Genomic DNA, 24398 nt, shown 5'->3' with positions numbered 1-24398 from the left:
TGGCTCGAAGCTTGACTGGCTCTTACGACCTGACGCTTAGCAGCATGAAGTTGCATCCTGATGCTCCGTTTTATTTATTCTAAAGACTCAAAATCCGGGCAGCTGCTAGCTAAAAGTTTGAACAGCCGTGTTCACCTTCATGTGGCATTATTCAATGTAGCCCTTTAAAGCAGTGCCCTGCAGTCTTATGAAACATCGTTTTCGCGCTGCGTATTATCCCGGCGTCGTACCACATACCTAGCTACAATTACATCATCATCATGATCATCATCATCATCAGCCTGATTATACCCACTGCAGGGCGAAGGCCTCTCCCATATTTCTCCACTTAACCCGGTTCTGTGCTAGCTGCATCCACTTGACCCCTGCGAACTTCTTAATCTCATCCGCCCACCTAACTTTCTGCCGCCTCCTGCTACGCTTTCCCTCCTCTAGAATCCAGTTTGTTACCCTCAGCGACCATCGGTTGTCCTCTCTTCGCACTACAAGTCCTGCCCATGTCCATTTCTTCTTCTTAATTTCCACTACAATTACAGCTTCCTTTTAAAGAAATGAGAGGAAACGCATTTTGGGCTAATTACGGGAAAAGACTGCTTAGTCTAGAAAGCGGATTTCTTTGATAGAAGGCCCCGTGAAATTTAAAACCTCGTCCGGAAAGCGCGCAGTGTCCGGTTCTGCAGAGTTGGCGAATGATAGCAAGAAGCAACACATAATAGGCAGAAGAAAAGAGCAGCAATTTAGAATGCCGATATATTACCTACGTGAGAACAGCGGCGCGTTGATCCACCAGCTTGATCTTCAAAGCATTATATTGAAGGAAAAAGGCACTTTTGTATGCTGTGCTAGCACTGGATGCTAGAGTTGATCACCGTCATTTTTGTCAGGAGTCGCTCAGTTAACTAACCGCCTGTAATAAATTCTCAATTACTGATGCACGTGTTGATAGAGCATCAGATGTTCTAAAACCATGTTGACCGGTTATAATGAGAATTGCGTCGCTGGAGGTGGTTTTAATTAGCAAACATGGACAACATCCGGCCGGCCGGAATTCTCGGTTTACCGTGAGATAGTTTGCGTCGCTTCGCCCAGACGGCACCACGTATCTGCAGTCCTGATCAGCTCCAAATGCCGCTTAACTTCGGATAGGAATATAGCTACGGCCTCTGTGGGCGGCAGTGCGAACTATTATTGTCTCACTCGCCTGGTAGCGCCATGATGGCGTTGGCAGCTTCTGATTGGTATATGGACTGGTAATATAACATGCCTCGCATAAGACCGGCAAAAACATAGTATACGTTACGCTTGGTCTTTGGAGCATAATTTGTTGGTAATGCAAATAAAAGGCTTGACAGAGAAAGCACCTTATAATTCCTATTCCTCGCTCCTTAAAACAATTTTGGTAGAATAGAAACAATCAACCTCCTCTGCAACGGTATAACCTTGCGTTAGTGCGAAACTTAACTACCCGTTGGTTGATGAAACATAGCTATATAGCACATAGCGTTTGCTCAGCATGCATGCTGGTGCGTACTGACAAGCGTATTGGAACGTGAGGCTTTGGGGGGTGTGCAAACAAGTTGCCAGTGTCTTATCACGAAGCAAAAGCAAAATAAAAGCGAGACCTAAGAATTTCTTTGCTCGCACTGGTAAGAAAGCAGATGAAAGGCGCTGCGCAAAGTGAAGCGTGAGAGGAGCGATGTATGATGAGACTAGTTCGCTTATTCTGATCCCACCTTTCTTTGTGGGAGGTGTGAGGAAGATTGACATGATGTGGCTGCGCATATAAAACAAAACTATTAAGGCCGACAATTCGGATACAACACAAAGAAGCGAGAGAATGGGAAGCAAAAAAAGGTCGGAACGAACAAAAAAGACCGTATAAATGATAATAATAATAATTGGTTCACAGGAAGGCATAGGCGCAGTATTGTCACACTTGCTCTGTGGACACCTGATCCGCGCCGTAAGGGAAGAGATGAAGGTGGAAGTGAAAGTTGAAAAATAGAAAGGGGGGCCGTAGCGGAGGGCTATGGAGTAATTTCGACCACCTGGGAATCTTTAACGTGCTCTGACATCGAAGAGCATACGGACGCCACTTCGTTTCACCGCCATGCAAACGCAGCCGCCGTGGTCGGGTTCGACCCGGGAACTGCAGCACAGTAGTCGGGGGTCTTACCACTGCACCACACCGGCGGGGCGTATAAAGAATAGGTTTGTTCAGATTTTTTTGTTTTTTTGGGATGGTGGTACGTCCGTACTAGATAGTGCGGCTGTCCTTCGGCGGGGATAGTGGTTCCATATGCGGAAAAGATGGAGGTACCGGGCACACGACGGTGTCTGCAGCAGGCCTCTCCGCTGCAGCTGGTTCCCCTTCTTTGGGAGTAAATAAAGAGTTTATTATCATAGTTATCTCCGCTGCATCCTGGGCTCGTCGGTTACGCGACTCGTTCGCGCAAGTCAGGTAGTTGGAGCAGCGTTGGTGGAGACGCGGGCAGCCTCCTTTCGATCACCCGGGTAGTGGCCACATCACAACAGCAGAAAGCCACGAGCGATACCTGAAAACCACTGCGCCTGAGTCTAATGGCTCAGGCAGATGAGGCTGGAGGCTCACAGCGGCGATTAGTCGGTGCGATTATAGAAGCCCGGACGTCTGTGCCACGGGCACAATCCTGGAAACTCGGGGCGCCAGCAGACACACCTAGTGGGAGCTTCTGCCGCAAACCGCTCTGCTCTTAGCACTACTTAATTACTTCAATGGTATATGAACACTGCAAGACTAGCCGCTTCATTGCTCTTTTGAGTTCTCAAACGTCCCCTCTCAAACTTGCCTCATATCGGTCAGTTGCCCTAGCAAGCTATGTTGAAAATCTTATGGAATGAATGGTGCTGGCAAGATATGAGTTGTTTTTAGAAAGTAAGGATTTTTATCCGAATATGATAACCAGATTTCGTCGGGAACGTTCTTTCATCGACAGCGTCATTGAGCTCGCAAACAGTTTTTACGACTCCGTTGTCTAAAGATACTGCTTCCATGGTCGTACTGCCAGCTCACGGACAATCGCCCCGCTGCTTCACCGTCGGTATCATCCGCACATCTGCCTGAAGGGTGCATATTATATACCGATGCATCACATACTGCAGAGCGAGGAATTACTTCTGTGCAGAGTCGCTCTCATCCGCACATGACATATATTGCGAATACGTGCACCCCTCTGGCACTGGAACTTCAAGCCATTTACAATGTCATTTATTCCCTTCCACCCGTTCCTACATTCAATGCTGTTCATCTTTACACAGACTCTCTCACTGCCCTTAAACAGCTTAAGGCCGTCTGACGCACATTCCAAATAACACAGTCCATTCATTTGCTCTGTTCAAAATACTCATGTCCTGTGCGCATACACTGGATTCGAGGCCATGCTCGCGATCCACATAATATTCAAGCTGATGCTATGATGCACATAAACACATCAGGCGATCCACCACCTTCCCCTCTTTCCCCAGATCCGTTCCTGTCCCAAGTTTTCGATTCGTAAGTTTTACGCTAGCGAACACGCGCTCTTATTCCTACGTGTTCGTACCCTCTCCCCCGTAATCTTACTCGGCAGGAGGAGGTGTCAGTGCGCCGGATTCGGGCAGGGGCGGCTCTGACCCCATATGTACGACATCGTTGGCGGGATAAAGATCTGCCAGTGACTGACAGGTGTCCTCACTGTGACAGTACACCTGAGATCTGTGATGTGCATCACTTGTTGTGGACGTGTCGAGCAACGGCTCCAGTTAGACAACAGCTACTCATGAAGGTGGGCCTGCGGTGGAACCGCGACTTTGATTACGAGAAGTGGACAAGGGACAATCACTACACCGCCAACTTCTGCGAATACCTAAGTGCAACTGGACTTCACTTCTTCTTTTAACTTTCTATCTCCTGCATCCCATTCCTTCTTTCTCAGCCTATGCGTTGTGGCAAACGTTTCGAAAAAAAATAAAAAGAGAACACGACAAGCGTCACCGTCAGCTAGTAGCTGCTGTCTTCGTAGACATAAAGAAGGCTTACAGCGACGTCATCCATGAAGCTATTTTTGACGGACTTGACGACTTGTCAGTCGGTGGCTGGCTCTACCTGTGGATTATCAGATATCTTAACAGCCGCTCTGTTTACATGACTGCGCACGATAGAGATACTACCTACTATCAGGTCAGTCTTGGAGTTCCACAGAGAAGAGGCCTCAACCCAACTACGTTTAACGTTGCCCTGAGTGGCCTTGCGACTGAACTGCCAACTAATATCAACATCACTACTTATACTGACAACATCTGCATCTGGTATTCTGCTTCGTCGCGCCCACAACTACGTGTGAGACCGCAACGAGCTGTGTCATCGACATCGATGTGCCCACGGTGTCAATGTTTGCTTTTGCGGCAGAAAGGTATGAAGTGATCGCGTGCCCCGCTGGGGTGGCGCAGTGGTTACGGCGCTCGACTACTGTTCCCAAGGACGCGGGATGAAATCCCGGCCTCAGTGGTCGCTTTTCTATGGAGGCGAAAGTAAGGTGCCCGTGCACGATGTCAGTGCACGTTAAAGAGTCCCAGGTGGTCGCAATTTCCGGAGTACTCCACTACGGCGTCTCTCAAAGCCTGAGTCGCTTTGGGACGTTAAACCCCATTAACAAACCTATAAAGTGACCGCATTTATTGGAAAACGTATCAGCTCTTCGCGAATTTGTGATACCGCACGTCTACAATCACAGATTCTTGATATACTTTACTGCAGACTATCTTAATCGGAACATATTAACATGGTGAAGAAATGGCTTATATATGTTCGCAATTTTCTTCGTTTTATACCTGGCATAAAATGCGGTCCAACAAAGCGCTCCTTACTACGGCTTAACGAGACTGCTAGCTACATCCGGTGCAGTCTCTCCGTACTCTCTAATATGAGCATTTCCTGCTTGCGGCATTCAGAGAGCGTGCAAGTGCAGGCACGGGAAATATGCCTTGCATTTCCTAGATGCACCTCTAACAAAGGCACAATTGAAGAGGCGCATACTCGCCCAATATTCATATAGTTGTCACACATACCACTTCGTGGATATTTACGAGCACTTACATGACACTGAGCAAGACTATAGACTAGAGGCCTGACTGAAGTTTTATAAGAGCACAACTGTTTTCAGTAGCAAGTACCAACAAGATATGCCAATGGATAAATTGTTGTGCACCATTGTGTTCCAAGGCTACTAAAGAAATCAATGATGGCACTTATTGGGCTCAAGCACCTTATTTGGCGCAGATCTAGCCAGATTAACATAATTATATTCACGTATATACTGACAGGTCTGTGTCAGCACAGGCATCCGCTGCAGCTGTCGTCATACCCTTCAGTACACGGCTCTTAATTTCATTTTGGACATACTTCTACGTCAACCGCTGCTGAACTTGTAACCTTTCGGAATCTATTTCCTGCGTATGCGGGGAACTTTCTCAGCGATGGTGTACATTCACTGACTCAGCCTACATTGCAAATTTTGCAAACTTTCCTACGCCACACCGCCTACCAGTCTCTGGCACGAAACATTATGAAGCTCCGTACATCTGCCCGACTGCAAGGCCACAGGATAATGTTTAAATGAATCACTGCCACTTCGGGCTCAATGAAAATGAACAGGCCGATGTTGAAGCAAATATCGCCCTCAGTACGGGCCTCCAAACAGCTGAGCCTTCTTCTAGAGCGAATACGACGTGTCTTCTTACGAACTGTGTGAAGAATGCTACGGCAGCTTACTGGGCTCAGTCAGAGGCCCGACACATGCATCTAAAAGGTTCAATAGAACATTCAATTTTACATTACGCGGAAATTTCCGTGTCATCATGCATGCTTGCTACATGAACTTCGTTTAAATGTGGCTTTCAGGCGCAGATAATTTAATTTAATTAGGCATGTGGATGCCCAGGAACATTCATCTCGTGGTATGCACGAGACTGTGGACCATATATATTGGTATGATCAGATAGAAATGTGGTAGCCGTTTCCATGATACGTTTAGACAAGAGGCCTCTTTTGGAGGAACTGCTCATAGACGCTTGGCAGTACAAGGGGAAGTGTGTCCAGGCAGTGCGGGATATGTCGTTTTTTCTCCGCCTCCGAACATGATTCGCGTTTGTAAAGCAAGTTGCCGTGTCTATATATATTTTCATACGCCTTCTCCCACATCCTGACCTATCGTGATCATCTTTCTTCTTCCCTTTCCTTCCACCTATGCAGTATAGCAGGCCAGATATTAATAATTTCAGCGAACCTATCTGCCTTTCCTTTCAATAAATCTATCTATCTCTGCCCCAAACGCCACGCGTTATCGTCTTCACGTGGCACGTTCGCCATGCGCCACGCTCACCACACTCCAGGCGTTCATTTCCCGCTCCTTCTTTTCTCCTCTCCCTGCGTGTTCATTCTGTGACACTACTCGCCTACAAGAAAGAAGAGGCGCCGGGTTCCTCAATGTAATCATTCTCAGACGCATGCGGAAAGCGGGAGCACACTCGGTAACGGACAAAAAAGCAAGTGGGGTTGAATCTGGTTCCCGTATCAGCCTGATAGAGAAAAGCTACCCTTTACTGTTTGTTGCACACATGCGCAGTATTTGAGGGCTCAGTATCGAGCGCTACATTTCTTTAAGGACATTTTTATCGGCTAGAACATTGAAGGACGAGCTCCAATTCTTCATATACAACATACAAAAAGATAAAGACATATAAAGGTCATTAGCATATTTGCTTAGTGAACAAATAAATGCAGTCAGGCTCTCACTTGGTGTTCACTATAGACCCAATATAGCCCAAGAGGTAAGACAAATGATAATAAATAAAATAAATCATAAGAGTGGTACCTTTTCTTCTGGCAATTTACAACTTTTAAAAAGACACCCGGTATAGTGGCTTATAGGAAGAGGAAACATCAGTTATTCTGCAAAAGAAGTGCGTCTCAGGAAAGAGGTTCCCTGACCTCAGGGGGCAGATATGTATGTCACTATACGTTGGTAACCAACCTTTTCATGTCTCTTCACCACAATGGTGTGTAAACGAGCTGAAAAAAAAAACTTTTCGTAGGTGCCTGAGAGCTGCACAAAAGAATGGTCTTGACAAACTGCAGGGAAAAGAGAGGAGATAGTTCACAGTTGGTCTAGGTCCTGCTCTGAAATAGTTTCTGGTGTTGATATTTTCTTTGAGCATAGATGAGTATATTTCTGGTGCAGGTTCGGAACATATTTTCCGTTTTGAAAAGTACATTCTCTTTCTCGTGCAGTTTCACTGTATATAATTATACTGGAAATATACTTTTGGCACATTTCAATACTTTCTTCTAGCATGAAAGAGTTCTTAGTACATAATGTCTTGACAGCCCATTGACTATTGCAATATTTTTCATCCATGCATAACAAGCCGAACTTTATATAGTAGATATTTAATATGATAGAAAAACATTATTTGAGCCAACTTTGCTTTTAAATATTTTAAAAAAGACTGAACTGTTGTACTCGTAGAATATATAACAACGCGTTTATTCAATTTGTAAGTGTAGAGCCAAAAGATACGAAATAAATACATTACATTTGGAATGTATTTTAAAACATTTTTTCTATAAGGGTAGACTATAAACGCACATTATACTCAAAGAATAAATTGCATGAGGTATTTATTTTCTTTATTTCCAGTTATATAATTTTTAGTTAATAATACGCGAAGACATTTTTAGGGCACACTAATAATTTTCAGCGAATAATGCACGATAGTTTCAATATGAGGAGAAACAGAAAGGGATATGCGTCATAAGTAGGATATGGTTGAAGAGCCTCTGAGAAACAGTTATACAATTGAGGCCTTATGTTTCAGACTTCTGGAAAAATAAGGTGTCCTCGACATAAAACTTGAAATCTGAAACACTATGTTGCCCTTCTCGCGTTGATTGCACCGCTGAGCATACGCAGGTTTACTTCGAACTTTCTGTCAATCCCTATGTCGCTTTGATGGCGGTTCGATGGCATCGTTACAGCACACGGGGAGAGAAGCGACAACAACGTCCAGCACCAGGTCCATGTGGTTCTTTACCAGTGTGCTCCATCCGGTTGTTTTCATCACTTCAGTGAGGTTGGCAGCAATAAAATGCAGAGAACTCTGGCGCAGACATGTGGCGTTTAGTCTGTCCCCGATGATCAGGCTGAACGGCGCATTCTCGAAGCTAAGGTTTTGGACGAGTGCATCTTCGCACTTGTCCCGAAGAAATTGCAGGTCGTACTTGTCGGCCGCTACAATGAGGGCATCCGCCATGTCGTCGAGTTTCGGTAAACGCCCAGTGTAGATGAAGCGGAGCAGTTCTGCGAACACTTCGTGCTCGATGTCTTGTACGAAAACTTCGCTTTGTAGATTTTCGAACATCTCTTGCTCGAACATGGCTCGGAAAACTGTAGAACGGGATGACAGTATTCCTTTGTGCGCACGATAGGTGCCGCTGCCCACATTCACCGTGACGTCAGCATACCTGCCGCTGTCAAGAAGCCACCCAAGATCTTCCGAAAGATGGTCGTCAGTCTCACTCACGGTTGTCCTCTGGCGTTCGGTGCGCGTAATGGCGTTGTCAAAGAATGTGAGATCACAGCGTACTGTGAGTGTGTCTCGAGGCAGAAGCTCATGAAATGACTCTTGAAGAAGAGAATTTCTGGTTATGATACCCAAGTGTCCCCCGCTCCCGTTCGTGAACGTCAGGAGTGCGCTATTTCTCTTGATGGCATCATTCTTAGCAGCATCGATGACGGACAAAGTTGCTTCAGCACTCACTTTCTTGCTGTCCTCGTAATTTAGGTAAAACGAAAGAAACTGGCAGTCGCAATCTGTGTGGTTATCTTCAGCTCGGATAAAAAATGCGAGGTGCCATGACCCATACGAGCAGAATTCCGAGCTGATAATTTTTTGCCCGGGACGCTGCCAGCAGTACGAGAAATTTTCGATTAGCCATACAAACGAAGCCTTCGCGATTTTTTTCATTGTTGTGCACTTGAATTCGGGCACATTTATGGCGCGTTTCCTTGTAGGCCTCGCGTAAACGAAGTCAGCGCTCACCGCAGCTGCTTGGGGATGAGGCAGTTAGAGCTGGTGGGGCAAGCGGGCCTGGCTGGTCTTAAGAAGGGGACTTCGATACATACGCCCCAGAACGCGCGGCGGGACGCGGGCGATGATTTCGTGTTCCTTCTGTTTTCACCCCAAGAGCATGCTTCTTCTTCTTCCTCAGTTAATATGTCGCGCACAATTTTTTATCTTCTTTTTTTGTCTTGGTTAATTCGATCCTTGCAATATTTCTGACCAAAAATCATTTCATGGTTATGGAAATAATGCAATGTGAACCAAGGATGAAAAAATTAACCGCTTAGAAACTTCTGCCTGCATTGAATATTACGTTTTACTCGAAGCATGAAACGACTCTTGGGGTAACATACGGCAAACATGTTTGGAGTCTCGCCGCTTGTAGATTGTCCGGAAGGCTGACCTAGCCAGTTGAAATTTGATTTCGTGTTTGTATATTAGCTTCCTTTCTCTATTTTTGTTTCGCTTCATAAATGTGGGTTGTGAAACAGTCTGTCCCCTGGTCCACCTCGTTAAAACTTCAAGTTGGGCTAGTTGGTAATTTCGTGTTGGAATCATTTTTTTTTTTTGGCGGTAAAAGCACGGACACAAAGAACACGAAACACAAGGGACACTAGCGCGGGTGTCCCTTGTGTTTCGTGTTCATTATGTCCGTTTACCGCTAGCAAAACTGGTCCACCTCATCCAGCCACTACGTTATTCTATTTCTTTCTCTAATTCCCAGAATATCCTCCATTCGCGTTGGCGGTTCCAAACCGTTGCACAAGTTTTCATTCACTTAATGGCAGTGCGGGATGACCGGATGGATTCTGTACCCCCCGTGGATGCGGTGCGTCATGACACAAGGTTGTAAAACAGGCCGGTATGGCAGTTAACACCGTATTTGAAGTTAGGTTTTCAGAAAGTTATGTATTACATGTAAAAACCGAAAAACAAGTACGCTATTAGAGACCAGCGATTTCTAATCGGGCAGCAAGCAAAATGTCCCCTTTATGTGTTTTTTCCTTACTTACAATTTCAAGTGATGTAATCACCTTTTCAATACCTCTTGCGTTGAATGTGTGTGGCACTAAGAAAGCTGTCTTTACTTCTTCTAAAGAGGGAAGTGCACAAGCACATCATGCATCTCCGGGCTGACCAGCGGCAACCCAGCTAACATTGGATGCGTCTCTACAGCTCCTACATCAATCGTAGCATCTGAACACGCCATGCCTTTGAAGTGCGTCAGGAAACGCATACAATGCCTAGTTTGATGGGACGCAGAGTGGGGCGCTCCGCTCAATTCTGAGCTATGGATGTAAGTTCTCCGCGCAAATCGAAGCAACTCAGGATGTGCAAATGGACTACGTCTTCCACGCCAGGCCACCGCCGAAAGGAACGAGGCTCCAATAAGGCACTGATGCCGGCTATGTAACTCCTCGCACCAGGCGCGCATCAGAGAGGTATGCCAATCCGCTCTGTGTGCGATGCGAATCTTCACAGCCGTGTCTACCAGCTCCTGAGGCACTCGACGACGTAGTGCACGACCCTCTACCGAACTGTGCATGCGCCAAATTGATTTGATCGTGTCCCATTCATTTTCAGCACTGCCAGAAAGCGAAACGCGTAAACCTCGCGCAAATTTTGTCTTTAAAACATGGCATCCCTATTAAATAAAGCAAAAAAAAAAGAAATTGGTCATTCAAAAAACAATATTATTTGTTCAGTATCACTACCCTAGATTGCTCAGTATAGTAATATAACAATGAATGATCTAACCCGAGCAGATCTTAACAAAAGGGATCACAAACGTAGGCTAAAATTTAGAGGAAGTGTAGGACCTACCCTGCCCATTATCTGAGCCTTAAGCAAAAGAAGGAAGTTGGGAATGAAAAAGGAGAGGAAGGAGCGGCATAGGGGGGTCGAGAGATTCGGACAACCACGCAATAGCGGCTTCCGCCTCTTCGCAGTGTAGCAGTCCAAACTGCCCCTAAATGTTTTTCTTACACTGAAATATATATCAGTTCGTAAAAACGGGCACTAATTAAACGAGTTGTGACGCGTGTGATTTATGAGTACTATCGTGTGGTTAGGATCTGTATTTGTCTCAGAATGATGACTTGGAAAATGTTTATAAGATTCATGCATATAAAAGGGGTTCCCAAGCCCGTCATAAGCCGCAGCTTAACTTTTTAGTCCCGCTGCGTATCAATTCTTTCACCAGCCATACTTCGTATACGTGCGAAGTTTCTTCGCTTATAAAATTGCGTGGCCACACCTTCACAATTATTGTTTACAATAACAAACATACGGAGGTAACGAGATACAATTATAACGCTGCTAAAATGCTAGCTCATAATGAAAGCACACTAAACGGGGAGGGAAGAAATAAGAATTTTCTCAAACTGTAACGCCAGTTTGTAAAGAAGGAATCATACAATTAATGCTTGGAGGCGTCGGTTGACAATGCAATGGATTCTGGAGGATTTGAGTGCTGCCTTCATTTTTTTGACAGCTATGGCAAGGTGTCTGGGGCTGCTCTCAATTTTGAAAAAGTAAACATGTTTTAATTGGCAGGCCAGAAAAGCGCCTTAGCGGAGCCCTACAAGTTATGCTCAGCGACACTATCCCATACTTGGCATTGATTATGAAGCACGTGGGATAGCAGCTTCGGTGTGGACTTCCGTCTCAAACGAGGTGCGGTGCAGGGTGACTACAGCCAGTGCCTTTGAACTACCCATGTTGGAGAAACGCTACCCTGTCCACACTGTTTTCTGCGGGCGAATATGGTACTTCGCACATGTAGCGCATCCACCTCTCAAAATTTTGCGTCTCTTCAGTCTCTTGTAAGTTCATTTTTTTGGGCAACTCGCAGGGAACTAGTATGCCGTGCGCACTCGGCCAGCTACGTTGGATGGGTGGGTTTGACTTCCCTCCTTTGTCAACCTGCAGTCGGCTGCTGGCTCTAGGCTTCCTTCTTCGTTTGCTGCAAGGTGATGAGTGCCCAGCACGGGTGCTTGCCTTCTATTTTTAGGCAGAAATGTGAGGGAGCTTGTCCCTGACATGCCACTCAATAGGGGACCTCAGGCTTTCCGGATGCCTGCTTTTTATTCGTGTATGGTGCAGTTTAGTCGCCACGTCCGCCATGTGAGCCCTGACTTAGGCATCTCTGCGAACAGAGTAGGGGAGTCAATGGGACCGTTAATATTTCCGCTAGTGCCTGCGGAACGTAGGCGAAGGGTGCATTTCACTTGCTGGTTACCACTCACAGCATCGTTTCTGTCAGGGCATTTATGTAACTTTATGTGGCTTTTGGATGGGGGGGTTTTGCCTACACAAGATCGGCTGCAGCGATGGGGCATTGTGCGGACAGTGCTGTGCCCCAACTGCCTACTTCAAGGAACCAATCGCCACATGGCCTAGCAATGCGTTGTCGCTCGTGTTTTTTGGAGAGCAGTTCATGCCGGTTTCAGATGTCTAGGTATTAACCGATTTCAGATTCGTAGATGTCCTTGCAGTCGCTTTGCCCGACTGCTGATTGAAGCTGGCGCTTTCGCATTATGGCGCAATCGTTGTAAGGCTGTCGCATCGAGCCGGTGCCGACGAGCGCTTTTCTTTGTCCTGGCACGTCAACGAAAGGAGATAGTAAGCTTTCTAGCTGAGGAACTTTTCTACCTTGGGGAACGAGAGTTCCTTTGTCAATGGTCTTGCCCTTTTGTTTCCTTGTCTGGTGGACGTGTCCGGGTGGTTTTAACCCACCTTGGTACCTTTAATGTAATGTAAATATTTATATAAACTCGCTCCTGTATACGTTGCAACACACATGTGCATCCTCACATGCCAAATGGACGTGTACTGAGTGGTTTTTAACACACATTGGTACCTGCAATATAATGCAAATATATATATGGCCACTCGCAGCTCTTCACATTGCAACCCACATTTTGAAAACATACTGTGTACGCGATTGCTGTATAAGTTTATATTTGTTTTATTTGGAAAATTTTCTACACTGTCTATACCTTCATGTACATTGCCAATCAAAATTGTATATATTATCATCTCCAACTGCCAAATTTTTTTCTGTATGTATATACTGATTCGTGATGTAATTGTTCATAAGGACGTATTTTATGTGCAATTTCCTTTGTTGTTAATCATGTGCAATTCCTGTTTTGGTCATTTGTCGCCGCTCATGTGAATATCTAATGCCTAATAAAACTTTTTCTAAATAGTCTTAACACGGAGGATACGCGCGAACAGGCAGACTTTAAGGACCAAGGAGGAAGTTTATGGTGTGTTAAAGGCCCTACACAGAGTTTCTGCGTCTAGACCAGATGGGCTAGTGGCCGGATTTTATTAGACCTTTTTTGATATCCTTTGCGACTCCATCATGCAAGTGGTGAATGCCTTCTTTGAAGAAGGAGTCAAACCGCACTCGTTCAGTGAGGGCAGGATAGTCCTGGTCCCCAAACATGGAATGGCGCAGTCGTGCCCTGAGGCTTGGCGGGCAATAAGCCTCCTAAACACAGACTACAAGTTAGGTGCTTCGCTATTCTTCGACCGCTTGAAGCCTTTGTTGCCGGACCTCGTTAATCCCTTCCAGTCATGCGCAGTACCAGGACGCTCCATCTTCGCATCGCTGATGCTCACGCGCGATGTTTTCGCGTATGCACGGGCCAAGGGGTTTAACAGTGTCTCCATGCCACTCGATCAAGCAAAGGCCTTCGACAGGGTTGAGCATCGTTATCTGTGGTCAGTGCTTCAGCGTTTTGGCTTGCCTTCGGGCTTTATTAGCTGAGTGGTGTCTTTATATGAAGACCTGAGCGCCAATATTATTTAAACGGTTCAGCTTCCGCCTCATTTCCAGTGACACGCGGAGTAGGCCAGGGGTGCCCTTTTTCTCCAGCACTTTCTGTGCTTGCCTTAGACCCCCTTCTCGGCTGAGTTTCAAGTACCCCCAATATTCGAGGATTTCCCATGACCGGTAAGGAATCGATTGTAGTTTTGGCGTATGCCGACGACATATCGTTGTTTCTTCGCAACGCGAACAGCATGAGCAGCTTTATGCAGATTTTTCAGAATCACGCTCGTCTTAGCAGAGCACAGCTGAACGCGGACAAGAGCAAAGCTCTTCTATTCGGTCTATATAACGACCGCCCTCAATACGCATCCCTTTTGTACAGAGTGTTAAAGTTCTAGGTATCCTTTTTTAGGAGGGGGAGTGTCGCCACGAGTGTGGGACGAGGCCATCTCTAGGACAACCAGCGCAGCGAGCACCGCCGCGCAGTATGACCTCTTCATGGAGGCCAAAGTGAACATGATTAATACTCGTGCGTGCGGCTTCGCCTATTACGTGGCCCGCACACAGTCATGCCCCACCGTGTAGCGGGCCGCTTAGCAACCATCATCGGCGCTTATATTTGGGATGGTGGCACAGCGCTCGTCGCTAGCCACCTATGTCACTTGCCGACCTCGCGAGGGGAACTGGGGCTGCCGTGTGTTACGACAGCAGCCCGCACCCTAAGTGCCAAACTTGTGGTAACACTCGTGCATGATGAATCCTACCTAGGGCGCTCATTACATATTGTATTTTGTGAGCACTGCTCGTCGCGTGTTTGCCCCAGGCCGAAACTCATTCCCGCAAGCAGAGAGGCCCCTGGCCTTTTACAAAGCCGCTGCGAGCCTGACTTCGTTGCTGGATACAGAGCTCCCTGATGCTCCACTTTGCGAACCCCCGCCTCTCGAATCAGCGAGCTCGCCGCCTGCGCGCAACTCAGCCCAGATGACCAGCAGCGCACGAGGGCGAGGAGTTGGAGGGCACTAGAGGTATGCAGAGTACCCCAGCGTTAGAGACTTCGAGTGGCGAAGGCGCTGGGACGTCCTTCCAAGAAGAGAGCGACTGGAGTCAATAGCCAGTGGGCCAACGTGGGGCTACAGATACTGTGTGCCATGTGTTCTTGTAATACGTTGTAGCGCGAACAATGTGGCGTTTGGTGAACATATCACTGTGTTTTCGCGCAGGACCTGGAGTTCAGGAACCGCGAAATCTCTTCGGACGATTGGTTTTCTTGTGTGCTATGTTTGTTTTGCGGAAACGGCGAGGCCATGCCGAAGCATGAAGACAGGCCATGATAGCAATGTACCCGGCGCTGCAGAACCTGCGCCTCATGCTTTGGACGTCTTGTCCAGCCATTTAGAAGCAGATGCAGATGCGCGGTTTCTGCGGCGCTGGCACGAAGGTATTTCGTTGTAAGAGGGTGCAGGCTGCGGATGCCAATGGTTCGATATTAGGTGCACCCTCCTCTGCCGGCTCCCTTCATTCACCCTTGTGTCATTGTTAGGAATGTAACCTGTGTTTTGTTCAATATGTGCCCCACTAGGGCAGTGAGATGGCTCTTGAGGATTTTGTTTCCTGTGGTTAAATGTACGTTGCATGTCTTTCTTGTATCCTGGTTTGATGTAAGTAGCATAGATACGCAGGCGAAACCTGCTGCTGGTTTAGGATATAAACACAGTGTATTTTGCACCATCTGTATGTTTTATGTGAATGGACGTCAATAAACCTCTCTTTGTAATCTTAGCACGTGCATGCTGTGTGCTTCCTAGCTTGGCATTAGGGCAATGATTGTTGTGTTGGACGGACCTGCAACATTTACTGCATCCTTTGATATAGCGTTGGACAGTGTTTATATCAGCATGTATCCTCAGTTTTAAATTACAATTAAATTCTCTTAAGTATCGTCTTTTTCTACGCCAGCAGGGTTGACTTCCTTAGACTACAGAGCGTTCCTTATGGTTTAGGCGATCGACAGCAGCATTTTCTTAGATGCAGAAAACTCAAGGCGCATGTCCTGGGCTATGCGTCCCTTGGTGGTAGAAGGATGTGGATTCTGTGAATCCTCTCTTAGCTTGAATCTCTTCAGTGCGCTGACGCTAAAGAAAAGGAAGCATTTTCAAATTACCTTCGACACAATCACATCGTTATCGACAGTTTGAGTAGAGCACCAACGTCCCAATTGAAGTGGGGTTTGCTCTGCTCCCGTTGAATGCCGATTACACACGTTTTCTTAAAAACGATGAAAGCCATTGCCTTGTCTCGTGCTGCCTCGTGGACAGCGTTTGAAAAGTCGGGGCCATCAACCCCTTTCACAGTGGTGTTTAAAAGAATACTCCAGACCCTAAACAATGGCGGTTTTAAGCGCGGTATTCTCTACACACCCGTGGTTCAACCGAATGTGAAGAGGGAGATGAATAGAAACCAAAATTAATGCAGAACCTCCGTCGCTCAGGCACGGTACCTAAAGGCTACGCTGCTCCCGGAGCATCACGCCCTTCCGGGGATGTCTCCTCCCCACGGTAAATTCCTACAGCAAAACTGACAAGTTACGACATTTTCTCACTTTTAATCAGACACTAACGCGAAGCGCATACATCAGCAAGCCTTAAAGAAAATTTACAAGATTGTTCATTGCTTGTGGGAATCTCAATGGAGCGGCTAGAAGCGACAACTGCGTTTTGTTGCAAAAATGAGCCCTTTAGTGAGATGCGTCGTTCAGTCATCCCTGCTCTATCTCACTTCACGCCTTAGTGCTGCGTGTCCCGTACACCCCGTAATGCAGCAGACTGTGGGAGCAAAAACCTGGAAGAGTACAGCAGACCTTTATGCATGACCGCAGTGTCTAGAGGGATGCCTTCATATATATCCGCCATGGCGATTTCAGACGAGAACATCGGCTGTGGCTTATCTCGGCCATGCCATGATATACGTAGAGAGATACATTACTCTGATGATGACGTTCCTGTCCTTAATCATACCTAGTCTTTAACACTCATCTTCATCATCGTCAGCTTGACTATATCCCTTGCAGGGCAAACGGGCCTCCCATATTCCTACTACAATTAACCTGGTCCTGTGAAAGCTGCATCCACTTGACCCTTATGAACTTCTTAACCTCATCCGCCCACTAAACTTTCTGTGGCCCCTTGTTACGCTCTGCTTCCCTTAGAATTCAATTTGCTACCCTGAGCGACCATCAGTATTCCACTCTTCGCACTACACGTCCTGCCCATCCTCATTTTGCTTGATTTCCACTAGAATGTCAGTGACTAGAGTTTTTTCTCTGCACGCTTCCTACCTCTTAACGTTACCCCTGCCATTTTTCTTTCTATAGCCATCTGCATTGTCCTCAACGTAAGTAGAACCCTCTTCGTTAGCCTCCACGTTTCGGCTACATAGGTGAGTACAACTAGATGCAACTTTTTTATGCAATTTATTCTTCTACGATACCAGTAAGCTACTAGTCTTAAGAGACATTTAGTTTAGCACTGCCGCTTACCGCGGCCTTCTAAAGCTACCACGAACCGTCTGCACAGCACGCGCTGATTTGTCCCCGCGTACGGCGTCGGCCGAAATTTGATAGTAACGTGGCGCCATCTGTCGACATCGGGGTGATCTGCGCATGCGTACTGATGCTCGCGCGGTTGGTGTGAGTGGGCGCTAAACTAAAAGTGTCTAGTATCTGCGAGTAATTGTCAAACGCGCTCCATCCCAATCTTATTCACTTTTTTCTTTCCCTTCCATGGTGCGGATCTGAGGTTACTGCCGGTCATAAATATTGTCACTCATAGCTAGGCACATCTTCTCGTTTTCAGTAAGTTGCGATGTTATAATCCTCGTTTGACATATTCGTTATTCCGTTATAGCGCTGAGTCATGGCTAGTCAATATAGTCATTATCACTCATAGCTAGGCATATTTACTAATTTCCACTCAGTTGCGGCCATTTCTAGTCGTCGTTTGACATGCTGGTCGTTCTTTAGTCATGCTGGGGTATCCTGAGTCATGCTAGTCATTGCTGTCATACTACTCATAGCTAATGTTCAGTCATATCTGGCCAGTTACTGCCATTGAAATTTGTCCTTTGGCATATGGGTCGGGTCGTTTCGTATAGCTAGACATATGTATTCATTTCTAGTGTGTTGGGATGAATATGCTTAATATATATGCTATCAATATACGCTAGATTTTTTTACCGAAGTGGAGTGCGTACAGAACAACCAAAGAATCGCATCAGACTCGCCGCTAACGATTGTGTCCTTACAGATCAACAGCCTCGGTATTCTTACACTGCAAGGAAGGCTTCAACAGTGCTAACTGCGTTACGACGGGGAACATCCGATCATTCTGCCCAAGTACAGCGATTTGTCCAAGCTCCTTGTTAAACAGAGCCACCGACAAATGTTGCATGGAAGCATCCGCGATACTTTGACTGAACTCAGAGAGAAGTTCTGGGTGATTGGTGCAAAACAGGTGGTAAAGAAGGTAGTCAAGGGGTGCGTAATATGTCAGCGCTACCAGGCACAGCCAGCTAACCTTGTGCGCGCGCTACTTCCTCTAGAAAGAATAACAGAGCCCCATTCGTTCCAAGTCACCGGGGTTGACTTCGCCGGTTCTTTGCTTATGAAAGAGAATGGTGCGTCAAGCGGTTGCAAGTGTTACATCGCTCTGTTCACTTGTGGCGTCTCCCGAGCGCTCCACATTGAATTGGAGACTCAGCGCACTGCCAGATATTCCGCTCGTCGAACTGAAGGCATTACTGGAGCGACCCTACGGCAAATATTCACAAAGAGAGCACGACTCCTGCGCGGATTCTGGCGGCAATAGATGAACGAGTATTTGAAACAGTTGCTAATAATGCAGCGGCATCAAAAGAACCCAACCCGAAGTCTTCAGGCAGGCAATATTGTGCTGCTCAAGGAGACTCCACAGCCCAGACTGACCTGGATGATCTCGATAGTCGACACGACCTTCCCTGGGCGCGACGGGCGAATTAGATCGTGCACCGTGCTTCCCGGAGGATCAACCCTGCATCGTCCGCTACAAGTGCTCTACCCAATCGTGGTTGTGCAGTGAGTGCGTGTGTCTGTGAAATGCCTGTGCCATTTCGGGCGGGGATGTGTTGCAAACGCTGTGTTGCGAACACTGTTCGCTAAAGAACCATTGCTCGCGCGGAGGATGCTGGGGCTACCGCCCCCGCTCTTTGAGACGCTCGAAGTTCCTGTAGCAGACGCGTTCAGGGACAACGAAGAAGGCGGCAGTCTATAAACGAACTTTGTGTGAAACAGACGCGTTTGAAAGTTCTCCCCATTTTTTTACCAGTAAATTCAATTGTTTGTTCATTTCTTTGCCTTTCTTCCTTAACGACAACGTATTAACGAACGATTAGAGATCACAGTACAAGAAAGCGCGAATAGTTTCGTTGTTATATAGTGCTGACTCAAAGGAATTCAGATATATAAAAAAAGATTATCGTAATTGAAAAACTTCGCGAAAGGATGTTTTGGCCAAAACGGTTTGGATACATATTGGCTAACAATTAATCGTGTATAGGACTGTTTATTTGCATTTTGCCATTCAGCAAAATAATATCAATGCTTGTTTGGTCCATGATCGCTAACAAGAAATGGCAGCGGAAGTTTTCAAATGCCTTCACAAGGTCAGTAGTAATTAGAGCTACTTCGCCAGCCTGATGACCTCTAATACAGAACATTCATAATGGGTATGGGTTTGGATTCCGTGGCCTCTAATGGCACATACCTAGTGCGACCCTATTAAGCCAGTGTTCACTAGCTACATGCGGGCACAATTGCTTTAAGAATATTTTGTAATCTACATCTGATTGAGATTGGAATATACTCAACAGCCTTCAATCACTGTCTGCGCGCTTTTGTAATACTATAATATGCCCATAATAGGAAATGGCAGACAAAACTATTACACGTCGTGTGAAACAGCAACACTTTTTGTGGATTTGCAGGAAACAACGTCATCGCCATAGCGTGGAAACTTCGCTGCTCCATCATCCACTAGGCTCCTCCGCAGCCACTACAAATAAATAAGATCCATGCCCCAGACAGGGTATTTCTACGGCATACCATCACCATATCTTGCTTGAGACGTTCCACGTAGCGACTCAGCGGGGAATGGACATTGATCCAGTATTCTCCAAGGTTGTGGCCGGATATGGCTTGATAATGGCAAAAATACAAACCGTAATATATTACTACACATATCACCTCAGAGTATAAACTTTAATACATTGAATAAAGGCAGAAATAAACAATATACGTAATATATAAACCAATGCATCATGTCCTCACTTTAGAAAAAAATGCAAATTAGCTGGTCGTAACAACACTACTAAGCCATATTACTGCAGAATTCAAACGAACAGAGCGCCATCAGCGGTAACTGCCCAAAGGTTTGGTTAGCACCTAATAAACTGATCAGATTTTTAACGTGCATCCGAATTATATATGCAGCAAACTAACGATAAGGACAAACGAGGCAGCCGAAAGGGTGCCACACTGGGCACGAAATAGACCCCTGTGCAATAATCATAGTTTACATGTTTTTCACTGTCCCATCTATGTACATCCTGCAGATTGGCCACACAGTACGCAAACAGAAATGCTCCGGCTTGTAAGTATGCACTGGATAACTTCGAACGCTTTCACTCGTTCATAATTGACATACAATCTCAAAACAAAATTTGACCAGTGAAGAGTTATTTAATTTGGGAAACAACCACGCCATTGGTTGGTTGGTGACTTTTCCTTCCGTTTCGCTCCATTATATAGCCAATGATGAGGACATGGTCAGTTGATATTGTTATGACTGGTTACTAGCGACTCTTGTTCTAGTGGTGCCATCAAGCTGACGTCGAAGTGCATAATGCATACAAAAATGCATAATATTTCAATAGAGACTGCCGCTCAAACAGACGCGTTTCATACCTTCATGTTTTATTGAACGCCTGCTAGAAACGAACACATCAAACACTTCTTGAACGTTGTAAGTCATTCGGGTATTTCATCCCTGCCCCAAACGATCACTTTTTATGTAGATATATATCAGAGAGGAAGCTGATCTGTCCTGTCACACCTTTCGCAAACACGCTCTGTGGCATGGTGTTTAAATCCCCAAATAGTTTTGACCTTGTAGACCTAGGGTACGGAAAAACAATTTCATTGCTGGCGCAACGATCAAACGAACTCTAGAACATACGTCGAATATTGTATTATCGCGAAGAAGACATATGAACCTTGTACAAGCCATTACCGGATATGCGCTATATTTATGATCAATATTACCGCCTGGCATCCGGTAGCTGGATACCATTTACTCAATAAGAAAAGAAAACAATGCTTCATGCTCTACTGCACCATTCTTAACAAAACTTTGTGCGCCCTTTGAAACGATCGGAATGAAGGTGTCGTTACACAGGGAACGTTCCGACCTTTTTTATTGAGTGGCCTATGGTGACTCGAGGAGCTCTACATATAGATAGCGTTAGTCCGTGCGTTCAGGGTAGAAAGAAATAAAAACGATGGGCAGCAAGTATGTAGGAGCCCTGAACAAAGGTTGAGGAGGAAACTCAGTTCTCAAGCCAAGTCATTGTTTGGACAAGTGGTGTTGTCTTTGAGCAACGCCATCATCCCTGGCGGTTTTAAATACGTTTTTACTTCTAATTAAGAAAATCTAGGGAGGGAAGGGGAGGATAGAGTAAGGAGGAGGAGAACGAAGCAGGGAAAAAAGTGAACGACTGTTTCTTTGGGTATGAATATCTGAGCCTAGCATGAGTGGTACCGTGGCTGAAAAAAATGAGAATAAGAAGTGACAGCAGTAGGGAAACCAACAATGCGAGGTAGATAATTCGGAACCTAAAGTAGGTTCGTGCTAAGGTTTGTCGATGTATTCAAAATAATCGTGATAAGATATACACCTGCAGGGGAATAGTTGTTAAGGAGCTTTCCGGAGCAGAGAAGGACAAAAAACGAACCAATAATATAATATTAGTGTAAACTTTACCTTACAAAGGCTGACATTATCGGAAGAAAAGGATTTAAGGGGAACCCAAGTAAGAAGTGATTAAAAGAAAATATTCAGCTTTTGCTATTCAAGGGTGGGGTTTCGAGATTACGGATGTACTCCGAAGAAACTGTACAAATAACGCTATATGAGATTATTTTCCCAACTAGTTACGGCGCAGAGGGAATATAAGTAAATAATTGGAGTGTAGATCTTGGTAGATGTATTCGTGTTGAACCCAGTATTCAAAACATACAGATTAGATATTACTCCCTATATTTTGTCTCCTAATTGGAATCTTGACATGCAATTAAATAATGTAATTTCACAAAATTTATTGTCATTCTTATTAAAATTCTGATAAACTCCTTTCTGGGTGTTTTTGCCTGTATCTGCCTAATGAACATAAGTCTTTCTTCATCGACTGACCTATCTCTGCGATGTATTGTTTATGACAAAGGGAGTATTCCAGAAGAAATATAACATTGGCAATCTGCAATTAAAGCCTGATTTATATTAAAAGGGAAACGCGGATGGCATATATGGACCAATGCATGATTGTCCATACCAGCGCCTGTTGAAGAAAATACTGAACCGCATTTTTATGTCCAAGCTCGAGCGGGTTCAGCTCCTGTTCTACGCCGAAGACCTTGACACCACCACCCCTTCAAGCTGCCTGTTAGCAAGAGACAGCTCTTTGCAGAAAGCATGGTTGTTGTTCAGGAATATCTTCCTTCGGCGCTTACCGTAGTCCACTCGCCTCAGCTTGGCAGACACAAGGAACGTGCTTCTCGCCACTTCGCACGGTAAGATGATCGACTCCCCAACATGACATCGGATGCCGTCCTCACCTTCGCAACTGCGTCCTCCGCTTTGTCTGGATATTCGCGCTCTATGAAGCGAGCGGGAATTCAAGACGAGCGGACCATTACCTTGATACCTCAGGGCACGCGCGGGTGGCAATAGAGAAAAGCACTTATTGATACACCACCAAATACATTTCCGCCGCAGATGAACCGTGTGTTCTGAACTTTTTGGTGCCGGGGCTTATATGTATCTCGCTGCCAGCCAACTGTGCTCGAAATACACGATGTGCCCAAAAAGATCAGTGTTTGTTTGATACAGTATCTGCTAATTCTTGATCATTAATACATTCCTTAGGCAAGTACCTCTCCATAGAATATTTCAGCAGTTACCCGAATAATGATAAAAATTGGTAATGAGCTAATCTAGAACTTCTAGTTGGTATAGTAATTATCAGCTATTGCCACTAAGTAATGCTACCAAATTAGTTTGGTCCTTGAAAGTTTGGCAAAATGGAGCTCGAAAATTTTTGGGGACCTGAACTTCACAAAATCTGGCGTCCAACCTAATATGAGGATGACCAAATCAATGTTGCTATCAACGTTTAGGTGGGCTGTCCCCAAATCTGGACTACTGGAGTCCCGAATTTTCTCTTTATCCCAATACAATGAAAATTAGTGCCCAGCCTAATGTTACTATAGCCAACTCAGCAGAGAATTTTAAATGTAGATCAGCCCCCCCCCCCAAAAAAAAATAAGGCTCTTCCGATACTGGATGTAGGACTTGGTCTGAATTTGATTAAATTAGGTGTACAACCTAATGCGAATATGGACGAGACAACAGTCACTCCCAAATATTTGTGTGTCACCTCCAAAATGTAGCATACCTCCGCAGTTGTGTTTTTAGGGGCCATGTGTTAGCTGCTTGAAAGTAAACTGGTCCTGTCAAGGGCTCCCTGGTTTCCACCGATAAGAAATACCGGCCGCGCTGGCCAAAACGCTCACCTGCGCCAGCCTCCAAGAGTGAGGCTAGGAAACACCTAGGACCTAATAAAGGTCCTGTACTTTGAGAGTCGCATCACATCGCGGGCGTATTACAGGCTCCCTGCTCAAGTGACCCTACTGAGATAAAATCATGTCGGCATAGCCAGTGTTACTGTCTGCACCCCTGCTACCGGATAGCGCCCCTAGTACTGTTAATGATGGCTACTTTTGATAAAATGTTTACTTTTGTTTCCCGTACAACTACCAAAGAAAAAAAATCCGTGTTTATGCAGTTTTCATGTGATGGAAATACCTTGAATCTTGGCCGTCAGAAAATCAATCTGAGAGTAGCGAGTATGAGAGGGTGCCTTTAAAAATTCGCCACTACCCAATGACCAACAGAGTGTCCTTTTAATCTCTTCAGCCTCAGGTACCTTTAGGGGCCTGAGTTAATATAGCAAGCCTGAGGAAATGCTTCGACGCCAATTCCGGAACTGTGATCCTCACTGCCACAGAAGATGCGAAGTAAAACGGAATGTGCTAGTAAGTTAGTCGCGATGATCGAAACACTATAGAAGAAATTGCTTACGACGGAACACAATGATCTCAAACGTTTCGAAG

The 24398-nt window shown here is 45.7% G+C and overlaps 1 protein-coding gene across 1 annotated transcript; it reads right to left on the bottom strand.

The window, feature by feature from the left end:
• Nucleotides 1–8007: 8007 nt before the first annotated feature.
• On the bottom strand, nt 8008–11858 carry LOC146189259 (protein roadkill-like). The gene is made up of 2 exons (XM_084605217.1): nt 11774–11858; nt 8008–8888 (listed from the first exon to the last, which is right to left on the bottom strand). The coding sequence occupies exons 1-2, from the start codon at nt 11856–11858 to the stop codon at nt 8008–8010; spliced, it is 966 nt and encodes a 321-aa protein (XP_084461343.1).
• Nucleotides 11859–24398: the final 12540 nt, after the last annotated feature.

This window comes from Amblyomma maculatum, chromosome 5, assembly GCF_055883805.1.
Source record: "Amblyomma maculatum isolate TAMU_Amacu chromosome 5, ASM5588380v1, whole genome shotgun sequence".
Lineage (NCBI taxonomy): Eukaryota > Metazoa > Arthropoda > Arachnida > Ixodida > Ixodidae > Amblyomma > Amblyomma maculatum.
This window is presented reverse-complemented; position numbering and strand designations above follow the sequence as displayed.

Coding starts and splice junctions, on each gene's coding strand:
- LOC146189259 (XM_084605217.1), bottom strand. CDS start 11,858: ATGGGTAGTTCAAAGGCACTGGCTGTAGTCACCCTGCACCGCACCTCG. Junction 8,889..11,773: donor CACCGAAGCTGCTATCCCAC/GTGCTTCATAAT, acceptor ATAACCACACAG/ATTGCGACTGCCAGTTTCTT.